General features: G+C 42.1%; 1 protein-coding gene across 1 annotated transcript; it reads right to left on the bottom strand.

Annotated features, from left to right (window-relative positions):
- LOC150012981 (spermatogenesis-associated protein 31D1-like) lies at positions 1–9,095 on the bottom strand. The gene is made up of 6 exons (XM_090275200.1): positions 8,803–9,095; positions 7,313–7,405; positions 5,321–5,573; positions 4,506–4,551; positions 3,878–3,941; positions 1–3,595 (listed from the first exon to the last, which is right to left on the bottom strand). Exons 1-6 carry the CDS (start codon positions 9,093–9,095, stop codon positions 1–3), a joined length of 4,344 nt encoding a protein of 1,447 aa, XP_090131326.1.
- Between the last annotated feature and the right edge of the window lie 14,684 nt (positions 9,096–23,779).

Here is a 23,779-nt window from a genome sequence, read left to right as displayed (position 1 = left end):
TCAATATTCTCCATAAGGAAGGAATTGCCTGGAAATTACAGAATAGGATTTACTGTCTAAATCACAGGCACAGATCTCTACACACAAGTGCCTTCTGCAGTGGTGAGAGCAGCAGGAGGTAGTGTGAGGCCTGCAGGTGGGGCTCGGATGGGTCACAATCCCCCTGGAGGGCACAGATTGGGGCTGCTTCTGATGAAATTGATGGTCTTTTAATGCCCCAACTTTCTGGGGGTGTCTGTCCTCATTTCTGCTCATAGAGCTCTGGCCAGGAAAGATGGCTGTTTGGCGGGAGGACTTACAGGAGGGGGCCCTGGAGTGGACAGGCTGCGCCTGGGCCCGCACTGCTGCCTTCTGCTGATCTGTCCCCAGCTTCACTGCCGAGGGAAGGGGCTCTTGAGGGCAGGCGGTAGCTCCTGTGGGCTGAGGTCCCACTTTCTCCTCAGGGAACTTCCCGAGTTCTAAAATGGCTCTCTTTGCGTCCATCATCCCAGTAAAGGTTGCTCTCCTTCTAATTGGGCCTCTGCTCTGCACAGATGCTATGCAGCTGCCCTTTACCTGGGGGTCTTCTTGCTTTGTGCTTTTCACCTCAGGATTATGCCATTTAAAAAATGCTTTGATTTTATTTATGAAATTAGTATCAGGAAGAGATTGTCTCTTCTGTGATAGGGTCTGGGAAGACTTGCTCACAACCATCTTCTGAGTAGAATCTCTCACTCTTCCAGGTTGGGATGCTACCAACCCTGCATCCCCTGCACCAAGCTCTTCTGATCTGGGGCTTGTGGGACTCCCTTTCTCTGTAGCTGGTGGCAAATTCTTATTCTGGCACAAGTTTAAGATGTGCTCAGGGACCCAAGGCTCCTGCTGCTGCTCCATACTGGCTCTTCTCTTCTCCAAATGGACACGCAGCACCTGGGAAAGTCCCATGTCCAGCCTGGGGACACTCTGAGCATGAGGCAGGGAGGCTTTGTTAGTCTCATGGGACACGTCAGTGGGTTTGCCTTGGGCCTGTCTATTCTTTCTCGTCTCCAGCTTAAACTCGAACTCATCAGTGAGTTGCTTGTTTAAGTCTGAAGACGTAGGATCTTGGGGAGCTGGTGTTTTTGGTGGGGGCACTTTAGTAGTCACCGCAGTTGTTTCTTTGCTCTCATTAACATTTATTCTTCGGGAGATTCCCGGCTCGTTGGTTGTGAAGGTGTCTCTGGTTTTGTATTGAACACCATTCAGCTCCTCAGCCTTGACTATCTCCCCGGACACGGTGGGCATGGAAGCAGGTTCTGCTGTCCCCTCCGTGCTTTTGCCCAGTTGCATTTCTGCTCTGTCACTGGAATTCACACTCTTGCCCTCTGGCTCATGGCTGGCCCCGGCTTGCCCTGCAGGCAGCTTTGGCGGGTGAGTGTTGTCTATTGGAAAATGTCTCTGCCTTGCTTTGCCAGTGATGTTGTTTGTGACAGGCAGAACATTTTGTCTGGCTCCACAAATTTTCTGAGCCTCCTCTACAACCACGTGTTTGTTATCAGAGGGTGATTGTTTCAGGGTCCCCTGTCCTTCCTCGCCCACAAGTGAGGGGGCAGGGGGAGGAGTATTCAGGACAGTGGCTGTTTCTGTTCTCTGTCCTAATCCATAAAGGATTCTAGGGCTTCCTCTCACGGGCGTGAAGCCCCGAGGTTTGGAGTTCATCTTCGAAATCCAGTTGGTTGAGGAGGAGAAGTGGGAATCATATGAGGAATGAGATGAAGTATCTCTCAGTTTAAAGATTTCCATGGATTCAAGGTCCTTGGCAGGAAGGCCCTGTAATGTCTCTTCATGAAACTTGGTAATATGAGCTTCCAGCAACTGCTGTGCTCCGGACACCAGGAAGGAAAGCTCTTGGGATGTGTCCACACAGTAGTCCCTGCCCACTGGTGGTGGCAGACTCCTCTGTTCTATTTTGATGTGGGACTTTACAGAAGGAGTCTCCTCCATAGTGTGCCAGGAACCATGCACAGGCCCAGGGAGCTGACCCTCACTGATATCATCAAGCTTCTTGCTGAGATGTAGTTTCAAGTCATTTTCCAGTTGTCTTGGACTTTCACTCTCCCCTGACACCATTGAATTTTCTTCTGATGGACTCATCATGGCTAGGCCTTTCTCAGAGCCATACCCCACGTCCTTACCTGAGTAGCTCTCTGAGTCACTCAACAGATCTTCTGGATCATTCTTTTGTCTCTGCTCCTCATCTGTCCCCGGCTCCTCTGGCCGAAGCATTTCTGAGCCACTCTCACGGAAGCTTCCTGGCTGGCTACTCTGGCCCTTATACTCAGACATCCACAGGAGGCCATAACTGTTCTTTGACTCACATCTGTCTGAGCACTTCTTTGGTCTCATCAGTGACAGAGACTCGTGGATCCTGCGGGGCAGGCCCCACCTGTGGTGGATGGTCTTCCTTTTAAGGTGTTTCTCAAGTTTCTGTTGAAGTTCACTGTTGAGTAGAAACTCTCCAGGATCGATGGAAACTGAAATATAGTCCTCAGAGGGCTGGCAAGAAGGACAGGTGGGAGCTGGAGCATGGAAGGCTTCTGTAGACTTTTGAACCACAGAGGGTAAGCCCAACAAACTTTCCTGTGTCTTCTGCAATACCTTGCATTCTAGGTGTTGAATTTCAGATGAGCTGATGTGTTCTAATTCATTCTGGGGTCCATGAAATTGCACTCCACAGGCACTATCCTGGGTTATGGGACTGGATGTAGGGATTGGGAGTGGGGGTTGAAGGTGGACCTGTGGTTGGGTCTGAGTGACAGTTTGGCGTTGGGACTGGTGCAGGGTTTGAGACAAGGGTTGTGGTTGGGCCTTAAGCAAGGACGGAGGTAGGAAATCAGGAAGTACTGGAGGTTCTTGGCCTGTAGGGGCATTGGAGACGCTATTAAAAATAAAGATTGAGGGACAGTCACCCAAGGCATGGCCAGCAGAGGGCAAGGACTCGCTGTGCAGAGATGGAAGACCCCAGAAAAGCTTGTGCTTTAAATGGTCCTCCCCGGTCTTAAGATATGAGTACTGCTGTGCCAAATCGTGCTCATCAGGGCTGAGAAACAGGTGGTATCTAGGACCTATAAGTTTGACAGCAGCGTCTCCTCCAGGAGAAGTCTTTGTAGAATAGATGTCAGGAAACTCTTTATGGAAATCCCATTGTGCCAGGTTTGAAGAGAAAGAGTCTTTGGGTTGAGGTACGGAACTGTGCACTGGGAATCTGGGTTCCAGAGGAGGAAAAGGCTCTGGAGGCAGAGCTTGGCCTGGTGGTGAGGGTGACAAAACTTTACCCAAGGGAGCCCTTTGGTCAGGAGAGAGAAGAGAGGGGGGTGGTGAGAAAGGCTCAGGCAGAGGAGGTGGGATTAGGTATCCCGGAGGGACTGCTGAGAAGGCAGAGAACTGAGTGGATGATGATGACTCAGTCACGGGAGCTGTAGAAGCCAGAGGGGACACAGAGGGAGGAGGATCTTCCAGGGCCTCTGAGACCGGCAGCCGATCGAGCTCAGCAGTTGTGTGATTATACACCTCACAGGAGGGGTCTGGATATACATGTTGATGAACACTGATGGTATCATGATGCTGGCCCAGGGGGCTGCAGGAGACAGGAGGTACAAAGCTGCAGCCAGGACCAGCACAAGGAAAGAAGGACCTATTGGCCTGGTGGGGTGGGGCCACCTGAAGCCTGCTGCCCCTTCACATTGCTCCACATCCATGATGCCACAATGTACTCAGCAGCACTCACCCCAAGGCATTCACTCACATTCCCGTTCCCATGGCAACCTCCTCCCATCACTATGGAAGGTTACACCGAATCCCTGGAATTGCATAGAACATGCTAAAGAGAGACCAAGAAAAGGGGGGAAAGACTAGTCACCTTTTTAGGACAGAACTTAGCCCCGTGTTCTTCTTCTCTTTTCCCCTGTGGTAATATCTTGAACCTGGGAAACCAGGAGAGTGGGTTACACATAATTAAGGTAGACACATAGGTATTGCACAGGGGTCCCTTAATGGGAGACCATTGGGAGAGTAGACTCTGAAAGCCCCAAGAATTAGTATGAAGTCAAATGCTCAATGATACTACTAAGGTCCCCATGTCCACGTTGCTTCATTTATAAAGTACTTTTTATACACATTATCTCATTGGATGCTCAAAACCACTCTGTGAAGCAGAGAGGTCAGTGGTTACAACAAAGAGGAATCTGATCAGTCCGAAACCAAGGTACCTTCACAGAGTCAGGAGACAGGAGTTCTGACTCTGGACATCTACTGGGCAACACCCATTGCCCCGGTCCATGATGCTTCCTACCCAAGGACAGCAGAGCAGAGAATCTGAGAAGTCTCAGGTTCTGACTGTCTTTGCATGAGCCTCCCCTCCGAGGGCTCTTTGTTCTGAGAGGGACTGTATCTACCAAGTGCCAGAGAACAGGCACCTGGTACCTCATGGAAAAGAGAGAGAGAGGGGGTCACCCTTGGGAGTTCGGGCGGGACAGGCATAGCCTTACCTCTCAATGTCCCACCTTTCCTTCTCCTCTTGGCTCTGGTCCGACGCTGAGAACAGAAAGAAAAGAATGAGAGGTTGGGACTCACTTCTCTCAATCCTCTCCCTAAGAAACGCAGATATTTATTATTCAAGAATAATGTCTCTCTGAGCCAACAAGCTCATTTTAATTAATAGAACTTTTTTGGTTTTTTGTTTGTTTCTTTGGTTTTTGTTTTTGTTTTTACCAAAATTTAAAGCTTTAAAATGTTTTTAATTTTTCCTTCTTTGAAAAGCTCAAGAAAGGCTTTTGTCTGTGAGGGCCACACTGGATATTCTCAGAGGGCCTCTGCTCAATGCAGGCGTATAATCTGAGGCCTACAGTTGCCCATGTTCCCTCACATAGGACCGTGTAACCTGGGATGGAGCCCTGCCTCTCTTCTCAGGGGCTCTGAGAGGCTCAGCACTGCTCTCCTGACCAGCCCAACGCAAAGGCTGGGGGCTCAGTGAACGACGTGACTGATGCTAAAGTTCTGGTTAACTCTGATTTCCTGCAGAGAAACCAAAGTCTCTAAATAACTTGATCAAGAACTAGGGACTCACTGTGTTTGGAATCTTAGCCAGAAACCTGCCACCACACCCACATGGTGTGTGAGCTTCATGTGGCAACCTGAGTCCTCCCTGGACCCTAACCCTGCCCGGTCCCGTCCCCTGGAACAGTGACGTTCTAGTCTCTCCTCAGACATCCCATCTTTGGTGTCTCTCTGACTCAACCAAACTCGAGTAAAAAGGGGAACAACAGTAAAGAATCTCTGTTGGGGCCTGCTCAAGTTTCCTTACCTTTTCATTGTGTTCACTTTCCCAGTAGGTTGGGGTAGATGGAATTCCCACCACGCAAATGAAGATTAGGAGGAGCACCCACAGCACACAGATGTAAGTTAGGCTGCGGGTGTCATCTCTAGGTTCTGCGAAGACGTACAGATAAATCTCTTGAAGCACATTCAGAAATAGGTCGAGTCCCATTTTCCGAAAGGCAAAGCTGCTCAACGCAACTGAGCTCTGAGAGGGCAGGCTCTTGGCTTTATTGCCACGCCTGCATCACACGGCATTGAGGAGTCATAAAGGGCTTCAGAGATGGGGAGGGAGTACCTTCAAGAGGGTGTGTCCACAGCACCACCCCCCCGCCCCCAGCCCAGCAGATTCCCTTCCTCCCTCTTAGGCCTCCAGCTCCTTCTGCCCTACTCTGCTATCCTATTCTCCAATTTGCCTTTTAACATATCACCCATTTACCTTAATGAATGCTCTTCTTGTTTCATTGTAACCAAGATATTATCTGGGTCCCCTTTAATGTTTGGAGACCTTGACTTCAGTCTTTCCATGTCCACTACCTTGCAAGTCTGAAATAGTGCCTGGAAATTTTGCTGGTACCTGGACATTTGCTCTCAGGGTCATATCTGTCCTCAAATCCAAATTACATCAACCCAGGTACAGAACTTAAAGCTCTTTTAGACTTAGTTTTGTGAATGTTAAAGAGCAAACTTTAGTTTTTTCAGTAAGTTATAAATGAACAATGAAGTTTAAAATATCATCCATCCCAGGAATGCATCTCACATAGCTCACATGTATCTCACCCGCAAGTGTTGTAATAAAACCCACCCTCGAGTGTCTCAGGCAGCCATGGAGGTTGCCGAGGTGGTGGCTGGTAGAGTGAGGTCCCCATACAACCAACTGAGATGCATCACCGCTCAGAAGTCTGGTCCCAGAGTTCAGACTACACTGCGCTGTATTGGCTCCAAGGAGGAGTATTTTCCAAAAGCTCTACTAGAACAATGTGCTGCTATTTGAGGAAGCTCATTGGAGACACATCTTTGGCTTAGGATTCTCATACATTTTCAGTTTTCTAGGGACATTCCCCAGTGCTCACTCTCACTCCCACCCTGTTCACTGTCCGCGGGCTGGGCCACATGGGTGCAGCTGTTTTCAGGATCCCCAAAGCTGTCTGGTTTGAATGAAAATGATGTACCCTCTCAGGGCAGCTAGCTCCTCGTTTACTTAGTCATAGACATAACATGCGTACCTTGTATTCATGTTGAGTCTCCCTGGGCTCTCACCATCATGGGTCCACTGGAATTCTGTGCCATGGGGCTCCCCAAATGCTGTATGTGAACAGGTCGGCCAGGATGGGCAGGTTCTCACGTCGTGCGCATCCCCTCTGCTCATGCACATGCTCCATTGTCTCCTCGGAGTACTCTTACAAACCCTAGTTCAAGATAAAATTATAAGAATCTCAAATGGTGACGGTGGAGCATTAAACCCAGCGCCGAGGGCTCCTGAGTGTGTCCCCTGTGTGACAGCACAGGTGGTATTCCTGTGACCTGCTCTGTGGCTCGGTTCCCCACCTGGGTTCACACCCTGGTCTTACCACACTTTGTGTGAACTTGAGGGTGATAGCTAATCTCTTGGAAGCTTGGTTTTCTCATTGGTCAAATAGAAACGCACATACTGCTTATTTCAGAACTGTTATAACGTATTTTTACCAGTGTCTATCATAGTACTGGCCAATAGAAATATGTGAGTCTAGAAGCCAGCCCCACATGTACTTTTACACTTTCTACAAGTCACCTTTATAGAGCTCAGGCTCTGATGTTTCTTTCCAGGTCTTAGCTCAGATGTAACCAATACGGAAAGCCCTTTCCTGACCATTCTGTCTGTAAGAGGTAAAATTCTAAGGTGGCCCCATGACCTCCACCCCCACCCCCACCCCCCGGTTTACTGTCCTTGTGCAGGTGGAACCTGTGATTCAGTGGGATCTAACTCTCATGACCAGGTCACCGTCCTTGACTCTGAGTGGCAATTACCCTGGGTGGGCAGTTGCAGACACTGTCGCTCTGCTTCCATGAGTCCTGCAGCTGCAGGAACTGAATTCTGCAAACAGCACATGAGTTTGAAAAGGACCCTAAGCCTCAGATTCAACCCAATCCTGGCTGACTCTTTGACTACAACCTTTTGAGACTTAAGCAGAGAACTCAGGCAACCATAGGCTTTGATTCCTGGCCACGGATGACGTGAGAGAATGCATTTGTGCTGCTTTAGGCCACGAAGTTTGCGGTGATTTGTTGTGCATCAATAGAAACCTAATGTAATGTCTAAAACACACCCTCTACCAGCATTCTCCGTTCCTCTCTCCTGTATTATTTTTCCTCAGAGCACTTCTCCTACCTGAAATCATGTCATGCAATTATTTACTAGTTTAGTCTGGCTGTCCGACTGCATCATAATCTCCACTAGAGAAGGGACTCTGGCTTGTTTACTATTGAATCCCCAGCTCTTTCATGTAGTGCTTGCCACACAACACATATCAATAAATATTTGTTGAGTGAACGCATAAGCAATTATAAATGTGTTCAGTGTTTACATCATTTAAAAAATTCTTATAGGTATACTTCATTTCAAGCAAACTTGGCATGGGGAGTCTCAATTTATGTATAAAAGCGATTTTAGTGTTGTTTTTTTTTTTTATTTTCAAAAAGAATATAAAATACAAAACAATTTGCCAAAAATGCTACCTAGGTGCAACTTTTTAGAAGTATACGTATTGCTTGAAGCAAGGTAAACCTGGCTGTTTAACAGCTTCATTATAGTTTCTTTTAATAAATGTTATTGTATTTTAACATTGAACATATAGGAAGAGAACAGGGGACAGATAACCTTGACTATGTGCACTTACTTGTTGAAGGACAACTCAGTTAGGAAAGCATATTTATTGAATGGATGGAATGATCAAAGTGCTACCAATGCGATTTGATGGCTCTCACTAATGAAATTACTTTAAAAAATATTTCAGTGATGGCAGTGCCCAGAACAACTTAATGGATTATTTAAAGTAGTGATAGTGGTGAATTTTTATGAGTTAAAAATCCATATCCGAATGAAAATGAACAAAATAAACTTGCTAACGCCCAATGTGGTCCTCTATTTGTTCATTTGTGATGCTCGATGACATACTGCGACGCTCATTTTCACTTACTTTTTGAGGGGAGAATGCCACAGGTAAAACCACAAACAGGAGAAAGCAGAAACGTTTGCTGCACTAAGAAGATGCGCCCATTGCAGTGGAGCCCAAGAGTGCTTGTCTGCGCGGGAGATGCCTCTTGGCATCATGGCCACTGTTCTGGGGTGCAGAATTCCTGGAGGTGGAGCGCCTTCTACCAGTCACCCAACTATGTCCCCTTGTTCTCCTGCAGTGACCAGCAGCAATGCTGTGACCGCGTAGATTTGTCCTGGAATCCTGAGACATTTCTCACACCACAGATGGAGTTTACGGAAGCACGGAATTTGAGGTGTTGGCTTCACGTCTGGCTTCCTGAGCTGCCTTGGTTAGCCGGCAGCCAGAAGGTGTTTGTCTCACATCCAGGAGGGGCAGCATGAGGTCCGGCTGTGTGAGGCAGCCCTGGGGTGGAGAAGAGCATTCGGGGGCCAGGGAGGTGCCTGACTGTGAACATTCATTCCTATTCCCATATATGAAATAAAATGATTTCTTTTCCTCCAGAAAAACACATGATGGAGGAACAAAGCGTCCTGCAACATCACTGGATGATGGAGGGTGCTGCCTCATCCGAGCAAAAGCTTTTCCTCTTGAGGGTCCCAGTAGTTCCCACCGGGGTGTCCCCTGGAACTCTGGGACACCAAGGCAGGCCTCCCTGGGCAGTTTGCACCTCCAATGTACTGCCAGGGTCACGCTAGCCAGCCCCCCCAGTCCTCCTCACCGGCCTGCTTTAGTTTGGGTCCCCATGAGGCCTCCCTTGGGTTACCGCAGGGCTCGCTAACCGGTGCCCTGTCTCCTTGTTCACGCCCCACCCCACCCCAGTCAGCGGCCGCTGGGCTGCCCTGTGGTCGGCCACACTGCAGTTGGAGCACCTGAGCGCTGCAGGCTGCCTCACGCTGAGGCACGTTTGCTCGTGGTTGCTCTCCCCTCTCCTCCCCCTTGCCCTGCGGGAAATGTCAGAAGTCGTTCCAACTCCTCTCTCTATAAAGCTCTTCTTCAAGCTCAGCTGCTGAGTTTCAATTTAGTAGGACACTGCCCCTGGGCTAGGTGCTGGGCCTGAAGCAGGGGATCAGTCCCTGACAAGGGAGGAGTGAGGAAGAGCCACCCTGCCCTAGCGCTCCATGGGCTGCCTTTGTGCTTGCAGTGCTTTGCCTTCACTACCAGTCACTCCTCTGCCTCCCCGCTTAGACAGCACTTCTTGAGGGTGAGGACAGTTGCTAATTCATCTTGAATAATAATAAACGAATTACAATAATAACATTATAAATTACAATATTAAAGACTCACAAAGGCTTACCATATGCTAGACTTTGTTCTGAGTGCTTTGTGTATAATAACTCATGATAATTTGTTGCTCTACTCGCTCAGTCATTTTGGATGCCATGACCACACAGCATCCATGCCCACTCAGTGGCATCTACCACCCCCACTGACTAGTACAGTGAATGGCCATTGATCACGCATGCGCATTCCAGTCCACCCTCCTTGGCTGCCAGGTTACATTGATGTTGTGCAGACAATTCTCATTATATTAACAATGGTTGGACTTTTTCGGGAGAGACCTCATATGTATAATTAACCTAGATCTTTTTTGGTTGTGATATGAGAATATGGATAAACTATTTGGGGGCTAAATTTTTAAATATGTTTTATGATATCTGATATAATCAGTTTTGTAGACAAAGTATGAATATTTCCAAAGAAGGGGTATTTGTACAAGTTAGCGATTTAATATGCTCCATTATTCAGATAGCCTGAGATTCTGTATATTTTCCTACATGACTTCCCATGAGCTGATATTATTTTAAAATTTCACTGTTTTACTTTATTAATAAATAGAAATAAGTTTCTATACTTTAATAAATAGAAATAAAGTGTCAATGCTGCCATAGCTATGCTATTAATTCTGACTTATTCAATATAAAACAATACTGCTATCCTGGTTTAAGCTTTTTTGCTTTAGTTTTACCTTGGTAACAATATAAGTATGTTTCCTTGAGTATCCCTTTTAATCTGTTAATGAAAAACCACCCTGTACCATCTTGGGTGCCCCTCTGTGTTCAACGGATTGCCAAGTGTTGTTTTAAAGCCATTTTGACTTATCCAGACAATGCCTGATGTTTCTCAACCTAGTTATAACTTATTTCATTGCAGTTCTTTAAAAATTATTTAATACTATCTCACTAGAAAATACTTTGCTTGCTTTTATTACAGGGGTTTGGAAGATAAACATTTGGTCTAAATAATCATAAATCTAGTAATCTAATACTTAAAATAGTAGTTTTTACTCTAACCGAATATTAGGAATGCAGTGCTTTTGTTATTTTGATTTCAGATTACTTTTAAATTTTAGGTTATAAATCTCATCAATTTTTACATAGTTTTTAAGTTTTTATTTTTATGTATTTAATTATAGGAATAATATTTATGAACGTTAGGTTTTTATCTATAATTTTAAATTTTTTAATTAAAATATTTTAATACAGTTCAGATCAGCATGTCTGGTTCATTTCAGCTCCTTCACTGCCAATCCTGAGGGCAGGGACTGCTTTAGTTTCTCTGCCTTCTCTTTGTCCCCGATGACCAAGGTATAAAGATATCTGTGGCATCGAATTCTAAACTTCACATTGTCTGTATTTTTCTTCATCTTGACAGACTTAGCATTCTTCCTCCCAGCTGTGTGCAGGAAGCTTTTTGAGACCTGGCTATGAGAGAGAAAAAGATCATTTTATCTTTTTCTTATGATTTGTTTATATTTGTATTCAATTCTTACTACTAGCCCTTTGCTACCACAATTTCCCAATTTTCAGTGATTGCTTCATTCAGTTTTCTTACTTGGATAACAATGCCTAAGCCATTTTAAACAGAATAAATGCATGGGTAGTACATCTGACATTATCATCTTGGCGGGGTATATGATACTTGTGGCAAGGTCATTTTCTCTCAAATCCTGGTAGGAGCATTTCTTTGGTATTTTATTACTGAAATGAAAATGTGGTGTATTTTCTATTAAAAATGAGTGATTTCATTGTGTATTCTTAATCTTCAAAATGTAAAATTGTATTAATCATGTGCTTGAATTAATCTATTCATTTATTTTTCTTAGATACTCGTGATCCCTCTCAATTCTCAACTTGAGGTATGTGCGTCCCAGATTGGGAGTTTATTAGATTCTTCTTTTTGCTTACTTTCTAAGGAGAATACCTGTCACTTGTAGACTGGCTCTCCTCTTTATCAATGCGCATTAATATCTTCTGCCGCTGAACGTGCTCTTTCACCTCAGCCCCTTCCATCTTCATTTGTTGTTTCACTGTCTTAGGTTATTTATGCTTTGAACACTGATTTTATGTGTTACTGTAATTTAGTTTTATTAGCCTCTTGTTACTTTGGTCTCCTCTTATTTAATACAATAACTATTTATAATCTTGTTTGTATCTAAAGCAGATACTCACTACCTTTCCTAAAAATCAGCATATTTTAGGGGTGGAAGTGAGGGGGGTTTCTTCTTAGCACTTTGGTCTGTTTCTTTTCCATGTTGGTTTTTGAACACAAAGTATTCTATTCTAATTGTTTGAGGAAGACAGTTTTGAGGATTTATATCAACTTCCTCATAATTACCTGACTATTGTTTCCCAGACCCAGAGCTGGAGCTGGGCTGTTATGGGGTGACCCTCACAGAGTTCCCGCACAGCCAAGTTTTAGCAAATTCAGAGGCTTCTTCTAGGTATGTGCTGATTAAGTTCTCCAGACCATAGAAAGAGCATCCCATACCCTCAGTGGTCCAGTGACTTCTTTCAGTGGTTGTTGGATTCTAAGGCTCTCACAGTGCAAAACAAAGCTAACTGGAAGATAATTTTTTTCTTTAGTTTTTAAATAAGTTTTTACTTTACAAATGAAGAATTACATTCTGCTTAAAAATCCAAGAGGCATTTTTGCAAGATACAGACAAAAGAAAGTAATGAGACACGGATGAAAAAGACCAGCAGGAGGCTCATAGATAACTTAAAATTTCTTTAAAATTATGGCAATAGGCATGTCCACACATACAAAAACGCTAGGATAATAATGAAAAGAGCAAAATTCAGACAATTTTCTGTTTGCTCAGAGTTTTCTCTATAGTCCATATTCGTTATGTTCTAACTGTTCCAAGGAAAACTCTGATGCAAAAATTTCAAGGAGTTATAGATGTCACCTTTATATCAATTGTTCACAGAGTTTAAAGTATTGTTGGATTATCTGTTTTAGCACTGAGAGCTAGAATAACAACTCATGGTTCTGGGCTCACATGTTCAAGCCCTACAGCATCTTCTCATGCTATGCACATCTACCTAACCTCAGGTTTCTTTCCTGAACTCCAAGACAACAACCAAAGAAACATGTGAAGGAGTTCTCATGCTGTTCTCCCTACCTTGCTTTGTTTATATTTCTGAGGTCTCCCAGGAAGTAACAGTGGTGTTCGTAGCAGTGAAGAATTCATATTTGTCATTCGGATTTTGGGAGGGCATGTACAGTTTGGCACTTCTAGCGTCTCCAGATTCCCTGTGGGGCTTGGCAATGATCATTGAGGCAATCAAGTGCCACCCATAGGAGAGGAAAGGAAAAACCTCTTGTTGGGCTTCCATGTGATGGCTACTTCTTTCTTCTTTGGCCTTGTTTCAACACCTGATGAGTAGTCCAGGATGCTAATCCTTTTCTGTCACTGTGGATGTGCATCCCAAGCAAAAAGGCCTGTGTTGGGATGGAAAAATAATGCCTTTCTCCTCCTAAAGCTCCAGTCCTGACAACTTCACAGCATGTCCAGTAGAGCCTAAAATTCTTCCTAACTGAGGGATGATTCTGGAAGTCCTGGAGGCTCATCTGGAGGTTCCCATTGAGAAATGTTTGTGCCTGATTCTGTAGAAGAGGAGTGGAGAGGTTTCTTTTGGGAGCCTTGCAGCTTCCGCAGAACATCCCAGAGTGGACAGGCAGTAGACCTGTCCCTTCCCCTGTCTTCACGTTGAAACTTGTAGGCCCTCATAGCACCACTGCATGTGCAGTCCTGCAAAGGCAGGGCAGCTGTGCCTGTGTGCTAGTTGTGAGAATGTTTTTTTTTACATTTGGCTTGCAAATGGTGTCAGTTCACAAAGGAGTCCACAGAAGTAAAAGTCCAAATAAAATGCTTTGCCATGGTGTGAATGCCCAGAGGGATTTAGCCAAATGAAAATGATGAAGAAAGCCTCAGAAAATAATTAATTATAGGCAGGATTAAATGTATATAATCTTATGAAATTAGTTATTTTTCTTACATTTTTTCTCCATGGTTGTTTAGGAAATTGGATCAATTTTTATTAAAACGTTTTTATTTTAATTATATTTTATTTAATATGTTATTTCAGTTGTTCTAATTTTGCCCCTTTGCCCCCCCTCCACCTAGCATGCTCCACTCCCTCAAGCAATCCCCCCACCATTGTTCATGTCCATGGGTCATGCGTATAAGTTGTTTTGCTACTGCATTTCCTATACTTGTACTTTGCATCCCCATGGCTATTCTGTAACTACCTATTTGTTGTACTTCTTATCCCTTTGCCTCTTCACTCCACTCATTCCTCCACAACCCCCTCCCATCTAGCATCTGTCAAAAGGCTCTGTGTATCCATGATACTGTCTATGTCCTTCTTGTTAGCTTATTTGTATTTTATATTCAGCTGTTGACAGATTTGTATTGCCTTTTATTGTTCATAGTTTTGATCTTCTTTTAAATAAGTTCCTTTAACATTTGATATAATAATGGTTAGGTAATAATAAACTCCTTTAGATTTGTCTAGGAATCTCTTTATCTGCCTTTCAATTCTAAATGAGAGCTTTGCCGGGTAGAGCAATCTTGACTGTAGGTCCCTGCTTTTCATAACCTTGAACTTTCTTCCTGGTCCCTTCCAGCCTGCAAAGTTTCTTTTGAGAAACCAGTTGTCAATCTTATGGGAATTCCCCTGTAGGTAAGTAACTTCTTTTCTCTTGCTGCTTTTAAGGTTCTCTCTTTATGTTTAACCTTTGTCATTTTAATTATGATGTGTCTTGGTGTGGGCCTGTTTATATGCATCTTGTTTGGGACCCTCTGTCGTTTCTAGACTTGCATGCCTATTTCCTTCACCAAATTAGGGGAGTTTTCTATCATTACTTTTTCAAATAGATTTCCAATACCTTACTCTTTCTCTTCTCCTTCTGGCATCCCTATGATATGAATGTTGATGTGCTTGAAGTTGTCCCAGAGGCTGCTTACATTATACTTTTTTGTTTTTGTTTTTGGATTCTCTTTTCTTCTTGTTGTTCTGATTGGTTATTTTTTGCTTCCTTATGTTCCAGATCATGAATTTGATTCTCAGCTTCATCCACGCTACTGTTGTTTCCCTGTACATTGTGTTTTTTTTCAATTAATGTATCCTTTGTTTCTGACTGGATCTTTTTCATGCTGTTGAGGTCCTCACTAAGGTCCTTGAGCATCCTTATAACCAGTGTTTTGGACTCTATTTGTTAGATTGCTTATCTCTATTTTGTTTAGTTTCTTTTCTGGAGTTTTGATCTGTTCCTTCATTTGGGCCATATCTTTTTTACAGCCTCCCTGCATCTGTTTTTATGTATCGGTATAGCTGCTATGACTGCCTGTCTTGGTAGCTTGCCTGATGTAGTAGGTGTCCTATGGGATCCAGTGGCACAGCCTCTCTTATCACTCAAGCTGGGTACTCAAGGTGTGCCCTTTGTGTGGGTTGACTACACCCTCCTATTGTAGTTGAGACTTGGTTGTGGTTGGCAAATCAATGTGAGGGATTTACCCAGGCCAGTCAGCTGCAGGGATTGCTGTGACCACTGACCAAAAAACACCCTTCATGGAGGATCAGTCATTCGGGGGCAAAGTGGTAGTGGTCTGACATGGTCTGTAGCTGTCCACAGGCTGTGCAGGCTCTGGGGTTTCCTGGTTGGTTCAGGTGAAGGTCATCCCCAACCTGTGTTCTATTCGGGGCCACCCTGCATGAGCTATAAAGCAATCTGAGATGACTTATACTTGTGCTGGTCCTGGAAATTCCCAGGTGAAGCCAAAGTGTGAATCTATTCTGGCTGCTGCTAGTGCTGGGTCTGGGGCAACTCATCAAGAGGTACAGTGGCTACAGACTCACTGAGGCCAGCTGTTGACTGTTTGACAGGATGTAGGAAGTTGTCAAGCATGAGCCAACACCAGCCATTCATATGAAAAAGTTAGCCGGTTAACATTTTGGGTAGGCCAGTATGATGGGTGAGATGGAGTCTCAGGAGATCTCCATGGTGGGGCACAGTGTTAGCCATGTTGAGGGAATCTCAGATATGGCACCCACCTGCTGGTTCTGGGATGAGAAGGCCCAGAATGGGGACAATGGTCTCTGCCCACCTTCCTGTCTGGGAGAAAACTGTCCCCCAGCTTTTGCCATGATGCTAGACACTTCATTTCCTCCCTGTATGCCACTAGTGCTTTTCAAGGTGCTACCCCAGTCCTGGAGCTTAGAGGGAGTGAGACTGAGTAAGTCCCTGTATGAGTTTTTTAAGAGGAACTTCTTGGGACCCCAGAATTTTCCTGTTCCAATACAATCCCCACTGGTTTTTGGAGCCAGAAATTATGGGAACTTATTTTGCTGGTACTGAAACCCCGATCTTGGGGCCTGGTGTGGATGGTCCTACACCACAGTGGATGTGGGACAAGCCCATTCCACGTCTCTGCCCTCCTACCAGTCTGGATGTATGTTTTTTTGTTTTGTTTTTTTAATTTCCTAATTGTCAGGTTTCCTTTCCACTCACTTTTTGATCATTCCAGGTGATAGTTATTATATATTTTAGTTGTAATTTTGATGTGGTTGTGTGAGGAGGAGAGCCCTGTTTACCTATGCCACCATCTTAACTGAAAGTGCCTTTTATTAGAACCTTACAAGGGTTTCTTGATGCTTCTGTTTCCGTTGTCCAGAGGTCCTGGAGTCATATAATTTTCCATTTATAGAAATGACATAATCTTCAAAAACTCTTTGTCTTGGGTTAATTCAGCCTTTTTTCACTTCATATACAGTAAAGGAATGATAATCTGTCCAAAATGTGTTCTTTCATGAGGCTGTGTTGTAATAACAATAGTCAGCCTGAGTTTATCCACAATTCTGTTTATAGTTTATGCGCATGCACAGACATGCACAAACATTGTGTGAGCCCTTTTTGTCCTCTAAAACCAAATATCCTGGTTTTTTAGATGTCTTGTTAGTTCTTTCTTTTTTTCTTATTTCGTTGTTAAAATAAAATCCTATCTATTGAAAAGTTTAAATGCTGTATTTATATTGTAGCAGCTTTATGAAACCATTTTCCTAACCTTGAGAAGAAATTGGTCTTTTGAAATGAGGTAAAAGAGGTTTGTGACTTCTGATGATAGAGAGAAAAAAACAACAACAACATACCATCTTCCTGGTTCTCAAGTCTCTCGAGGCTCTTGCTCTTGGGTTGTGCTGTGAGGAAGTCCAGGCACAGGCAGGGGCCATGTGTACATTTTCAGGTAGATAGCCACACCGGAAGTCATAGCCAACAGCCAATTCAAGCACCAAACAGGTGAGGAAGTATCCAAATGTCTTCCGCTTTAAAACGATATGACATCAACTGCATGAGAGACTCTCATCGAAACTGCTTTGCTGAATACAGTCCACATTCAGAATTATGAAAGATAATAGTAAAATAATCATTGTTGCTTTACCCCCACCAAATATCTATTGGTTTGCTATGCAGCTAGAGATAGTTGGAGCGGTATGATATTTGAATTTTATTAAACTCAATCTGCATGTATCTGTTTCTACCTATCAAATATTCAAAATGTCACTGTGCTAATTTTCTCTTCCATCTTGTCTGAAGATTGGGCTAGTAGCTCTACTTAATATATGTACTGGAAACAGAGTGAAATATGGTAGAAAATAGGGAAAGAAAAAAAGACAGAGACTAACTTGCTCACACCGAAATACACCTGGCACTCGTCTCAAGGATATCCTAATCTTGCAATGATCTAAATGGAGGTCCATACAGTGTTATAAAGGGGATCATCAGAAGTTTTGGCAGAGTAGTCCTCTTGTCCCTGCTGGTTTCCCTGTACTGCCATATGCTGTAGTCATTGAGGTATAGAATTTAATCTCCTGTTTATCCTAAAGAGCTACATGGGGAATAAGGTCAGTACCAGATCCTACCAGACGTGAAAAAGTAACTCAACGTTCAATAATTTAGTTCACATTTTTGTTGTAATTTTTCCTTTGTAAATACTTCATTATTTGAACATTTTTTCATGTCATTTCATAAAGATCTGAGTACTAATAATGTCTAAAGTAGGAATCTTGAAGCACAGGTGTACAATATATATTGTGCATGAAAGGAAGACAAATACCCCCTTACTGCAGATATCTAATGAAAGGCACTTTAGTAATTCATCACAATTTAAACTGTGATCATCAATGTAATATAAATAATAAATAAAACATTTTGAAGTTGATATCTCATATGTAGAATAACATAGTTGATTGAAAAGGCAAACATTTAGGAAATTGGTATGGTAACGTTTCACAACTCACTCAATGTTAAACAGTAATGAATTTGATTTTGTGTTCATCATTGGATTTTTTAATGGTCTTGAGCAAATCGCTTAGCTTTCAGAGAAATCATATGAATTAAAAAAATGCAATTGGCAGGCCATTCTGTTCTACCAGAAGGTAAATGTTTGGCTCTGGGAAGAAAATGGGGGAGAGTTCAGCTGTTAAAGTTCTATGTTTTTTTTTAGTTTTATTCTAATTCTCCCTACTATTAGACCTCTGTGGTATAGTCAACTAGTGACAGTTAATAAATACTGAACTCAGGTCATCTGGACTGAGACATTAGGCAGTGCTGTGCAGACATGTTGTGCTTTTAGTAGATGACCCAACAGGACAGTTCTCTGCTGGTGCTTCAATAGTGGGGTGCTTTACTAAATTGCTGTATCTATTTCTAATCCAGTAAAATTAATTACTTTTGCCAATACTGCAGTCGATTTTTATAGAAAGAAGATCACTGAACTTAGCTGCTTTGAAAGCACATTATGGTAAAGGAAAGGGTTGTAAAATTGATCCTTGGGATTCCAAGAGGGCCACTTGCACTGCTCTGTGCCAGTGAAATTTATAATAATATTGAATTTGTTGTTTACAACAATGGTAAGCATATGGACAGAAGATAAAACCAGTAGCCTTCATTGAATGCCAGGCTCTGTGTTGATCCAGGTAATACAGGTGCAGCACCTGATTAAGGTAATTGCCTTGGACTCACTGAATTCACTGTTATGGTGAGTGTTATGGTGGGCACGTATGTGCCTAGGTGCTATATTAACAAGAAAACATTCAAACGGGAAAACCCCATAAAGATACATTTCTATAAATGGCACTGCTCAACTGGATTGGCTCACTTAGGACAATAAACCTTAGCTTTATTTGACAATGATAATGACAAATATTATATACAATTATTAATACATTGTCAGGTAAAAGAAAAGGAGGAAAGGAAAAACAGGGAGATATATTATTTAAGGTCCTGTCATCCCCCAGAAATAGGTGATGTCTGAGATGATTGAACCTCTGGTTACTTTTCACCAACAATATTTAATATTTAATAAAAGCTATAATTCAACAGGAGCTGTTATTCGTCAAGTCTTACTATGTTCCAGGAACTGTTTAGAAAAAACTTAACTCATTTGATTGTCACAACAAGCCATGAGACAGCTTCTATTACATCCATTGTTCAAAGGGGGAAACTGAGGCACTAGCAGATTAAATAACTTCTCCGAGGCCACACACGTGAAAGATGGCAGAGCGAGGATACAAAGCCAGGGAGTCTGATGGTAGAGACTCTTTCATTAACCCTTAGGTCATATGATGTATTGCTATTCAAGTTCATTTTCTGGTTTATGTTCTGTGTGTTCCATGTCTCTCTGCCTCTTCTGGGACGTCGGCTTCTTGCTTTGAGAACTTTCTTTATCGTTTTGACTTTTCAACTGCCCTAAGTACAGTCTCTGTTTAAGGAGCCTTTATCAGTGATGTCTGTGGGAGGATTTTCTTCCTTTTAATACATTCTGCCAAATAAGCAATGCTTGCTAAATCGGTTAATAATGTCTGTGGGGACAGCAACTCTCTGTCCTCCCAACCTGATTAGGATTCGATGGGTGTGTTTCAGCCCTCAGATAGAGACATTTTCCATGAGGGTTCATTCTTTGTGTTCTCTGGTGATAGGAAGGCATTGGAAAATTATTTTGGTGGGACAAGAAAATTCCTGTTAGGAACGTGAGTTAAGAACATAACCCAGCATTTATGCAAGATCATGATTCTTGTCCTGTGGTATCGTGGTAACACCAAAGTTTATTCTATAACAAACATACCCAAGGCGAAAGTAGGACCTCTGCAAGGAGACCACAGAGGAACCCCTTATTGGTGCCCACAGGTCATTGTCTTAGCTGTGGTCACATACTTGTGTCTTCCCTTTCTTTTGTGCTCCAATTTCCCTTAGCGTCTGTTCTTTGCCTGTAGAGTTTCTAGGAAAGCCCTCATCCATCAGGAAAATGCCAGTGTTCAGGTCATTGTGCCGTCTCTCAACGTTCCCTGACTTTTTCTTTTCATGACGCCAGCCCTGTGCTGGGTTCTATTCGGAGGTAAAAGGAAGGCTCTCCTCTGCTTTTGTACCCCTTATCTCCTTATCTCTCCCCTCTTAGAGACCCCAATTTTTTTTTTAATTGAAGAACTTTAAAAACATATGCATTTCAGCACTTGATAATATTTGTCAAGGTCTGACCAGAGGGCTGAAGAGGGAACAGATAACAAAGCCTCTACCCATTCTCTCTTTTCTTTTTCTGGACCTTTCCTTTTCTGTCATTCCTCAGTTACCAAACACAAACTGCCAGGCATATGAAGAGGTAAAAAGATGCCCTGAGATTGCTGGGAGAGGAAGTTTACTCCAATACAACCAGCATAATCCAATACAACCAGCATCTAGCCTAAATGTCTGTTTACATCATTCAAGATTTCCCCAGAAACAGTAGCTGGTAATATAGTTTTTAACCACTTCATGCTCAATATCAGATAGACTATGTCGTGAGCTAACAAAGGATTCCAAGGGTAGAACGAAAGAGGAAAAGGTAGGGGTCTTTATTTATGACCCTCTGTAGTAAAAGATGTTGGAAATGATTCTTGAAAAATAACTAAATATTAGCAAGATGTAGGACTAATAAATGAAGACAGAAATATGCTTTTCCTTGTTTTCTTCTTTTTCTTCTCTTATTCGTTTTTCTTTCCATCTTTTATTTATTTTTTACCACTGAATTACAGGCTTAATACTCATGCTAGAAATAACAATATAAAGTATTACTATCCCAAAACATAAAGTTTTGCCCTTTTGTACAGAATCCAATACTGTGTAGCATCTCTATCAAAGTTCCAATTATTATTAATAATTTATACAAAATTACTATAAATCAAATTACTTTAATGTTTCAAAAAAATTTTATTGTAGTGGTGTTTCTATTTTTGCCATACTCTGTATGTTGATTTCAAACCAACAGAAAAGTTGAAAGAATAATGCAAAGAACAACCATATATGGTTGCCTTTGCCTAGACTCACTTGCTACCTCTTAGCCACATTTTCTCTCTCTCCATCCCAATACACATATAAATACACCGGCACACACCTGTGTGTATCTATATATGGCTACATCTATATAATTTTTCTGAACCATGCGTAAGTAAGTAAATTGCAGACCTCTTGATGCTTCACCTCTATATTCTTCTGCGTATGTCTTCTATGGGCACTCTCAGGCAATTTTCTCTCACTACTTAAATTTCTTCAATTGTCCCAATAATGTCTTTTTTCTCCCCTTACCTGATCCAAGGCTCAGTCACACATAGCATTTAGTTGTCGTATCTCTTTTTCTCCATTATAGTAGTCCCTCTCTATATCGTGGCTCACTTATCACAGCCTCACTGTATCATGGGATTTTTAAAAATATTATATTTAATTATTTATCACATATTTTTTGCCATATCATGGGATTTTGCCATACTGTATACGTATGTTGTTAAAGTTACATAAGTTTAAGAGTGTAGAATATGTTTAAGAACATAAGTAGTGTTTATAAAAGTGTGGAAAAGGTTAATAAGGAAGTGGGAAAGGTTAATAAGGGAGTGGAAATGGTTTATAAGTGTGTGGGAAGGGCTTATACAGCCTTAAAATATATATATAAATACTAAAATAAATGTAAGGTTCCCACTTCGCGGATTTTCACCTAGCATGTAATACCCAGGATAAGTGAGGGAACACTGTAATCCAAAACAGTTACCTCCTTTTCTAGCCTGTAATGACACTGAAAAGTTTGGTGAGTCCAGGCGAGCTGTTTGGGGAAATATTCCTATTCAAATTATGATTAGAGTCACAATTTGGTAAGAACAGAACGTAGGTGATGTCGTATTCTCTGGAGGTTTTCGTTTATTTTAGTTTATTTTTCCACTTCTCACTTATTTATTGTTGTATTCCCAGTGCTCAGTTGGTGCAAAAGTACATTTTAAATTGGAGATTTTGATTCAGTTTCTGTGTCTCTGGTATTGATGTGAGAGATATAACCAAAAGCACCGCATCATTTCTTAAAGCATGACTTCTCAAAGTAGAAAAGGAAAAGAAGGTGAGATATGTCTTTTATACTAACTTACAACTTAGGAAAATCAAATAACTGAAACTTAAAAAGCAGAGAGAGTATGGGAGAGTGGAATTAGCACAGTTTGGAAGAGGTGACTTAGGCTTCATATTGATTCTGCTGCCACTTAGTCATTATTTCATCATGGATGACTTGTTTTGCTTCAATTTTCTCATCTGTATACTGTGGAGTCATCCTGGGATTATTATAATGGTCAAATGAGTTGAAGATGGGAAAATGATTCATGGACTTTAAAGCACTGCTCCGTTTAAGTGTGACTCTGCCTTTATGCTCGTATGATGAAAAACATCTCCAGAGCGAGCCTTTCATGCCCGGTAGTTGATCACAAGTACACCCACTGTCCAGAGGACCATGCAAACATTTCTTATTATTTATTTCTGGCTGATTTGAAATCAGAGACTTGCCTATGTACTTGGCAGACTCCCCACTCCCACCGCCCTTCTTGTGGGTTTTCATTCTTTGAAGTTGTATCAGCAAGTTCTATTTCATCAAAAACTGCTATAACACAAAGTATTCTCTTCCTAATATGTCAGTACAGACAGCTTCTCAAAGTACCCCTTTGATATGTTAGTGTGCTAACAACCTATCTCCCCCACCAGGGGCAAGTGTGGGGAGGGACAGACCTGAGACCCTTGTCCTGGCTTGTGGGGCGTTATTATTAATAAATGTAAAGTAAGCAGATAATTTGTCAAGGCATTCCAACTTGAGTCATGCTCTGGTTCTAGTTATAAGAAACAGAGCATAAAAAAGTAAACTTGCTGCCATTGTTGATTTTCTTGCATTTAACGTTGAAATGCCACTTTTCTTAAAGCATTTAGAAAGCAGTTTTTAGAAATTGCTGATCATAAGTTGTTCCAAAGTAAAGCAGAGAGGAGATGGAGCTGCAGGAACCCATGTCAGCACATCCTGAGCTAAAAACAGTATCAGAAGACATAGAAATTGAGTTTAGTGCTCTGTTAGATTATACTATGTTGCTACCAAATATCTTTAGGGGTTGGTATTCCAGGGGAACAGGCAAAGTTATATTAATTTAAATAAAGTTTAGCTAAATAGAAATGAGAAGTTGCATAATTACAGCTGTTTCAGTATTCTGCCAACAGAAACGTTTTCTGCCTAGAGCGAATTCCCCGATGTTCATTCTAACTTTAATGACTCGCTTAATGGTTTTTATACTTCTCAGATAATTGAAGAACAATATGAAAATCATCACGTTATTGTGTATTCAAAACTGTCAAATGTATTGTTCCTTGTAGGCTGTTTCTATGCAAATCCCTTTCTTCACAAGCCAACCAGGAACTCAGTTCTTTCTTTCTGTTCATAAAGGAAGTGTGCAATGTATCATTATATATATATATATATATATATATATATATATATATATATTTAAAAAGAGGAAATGAAGGAGATAAAAGTATGGTAAATACCTTTTAAAATACATAAAAATGTGTTACAAACTGAAATCGAGCTATGAATAGACTAAATTTGACAATATCAGAAAAATGTTTTATGGCATCTTCAA

This window comes from Furipterus horrens, unplaced genomic scaffold (genome assembly GCF_987537825.1).
Source record: "Furipterus horrens unplaced genomic scaffold, mFurHor1.1.pri manual_scaffold_4, whole genome shotgun sequence".
Taxonomy (NCBI): domain Eukaryota; kingdom Metazoa; phylum Chordata; class Mammalia; order Chiroptera; family Furipteridae; genus Furipterus; species Furipterus horrens.
Note: the sequence above shows the minus strand (reverse complement) of the source record. Positions and strands in the feature narration are given on the sequence as shown.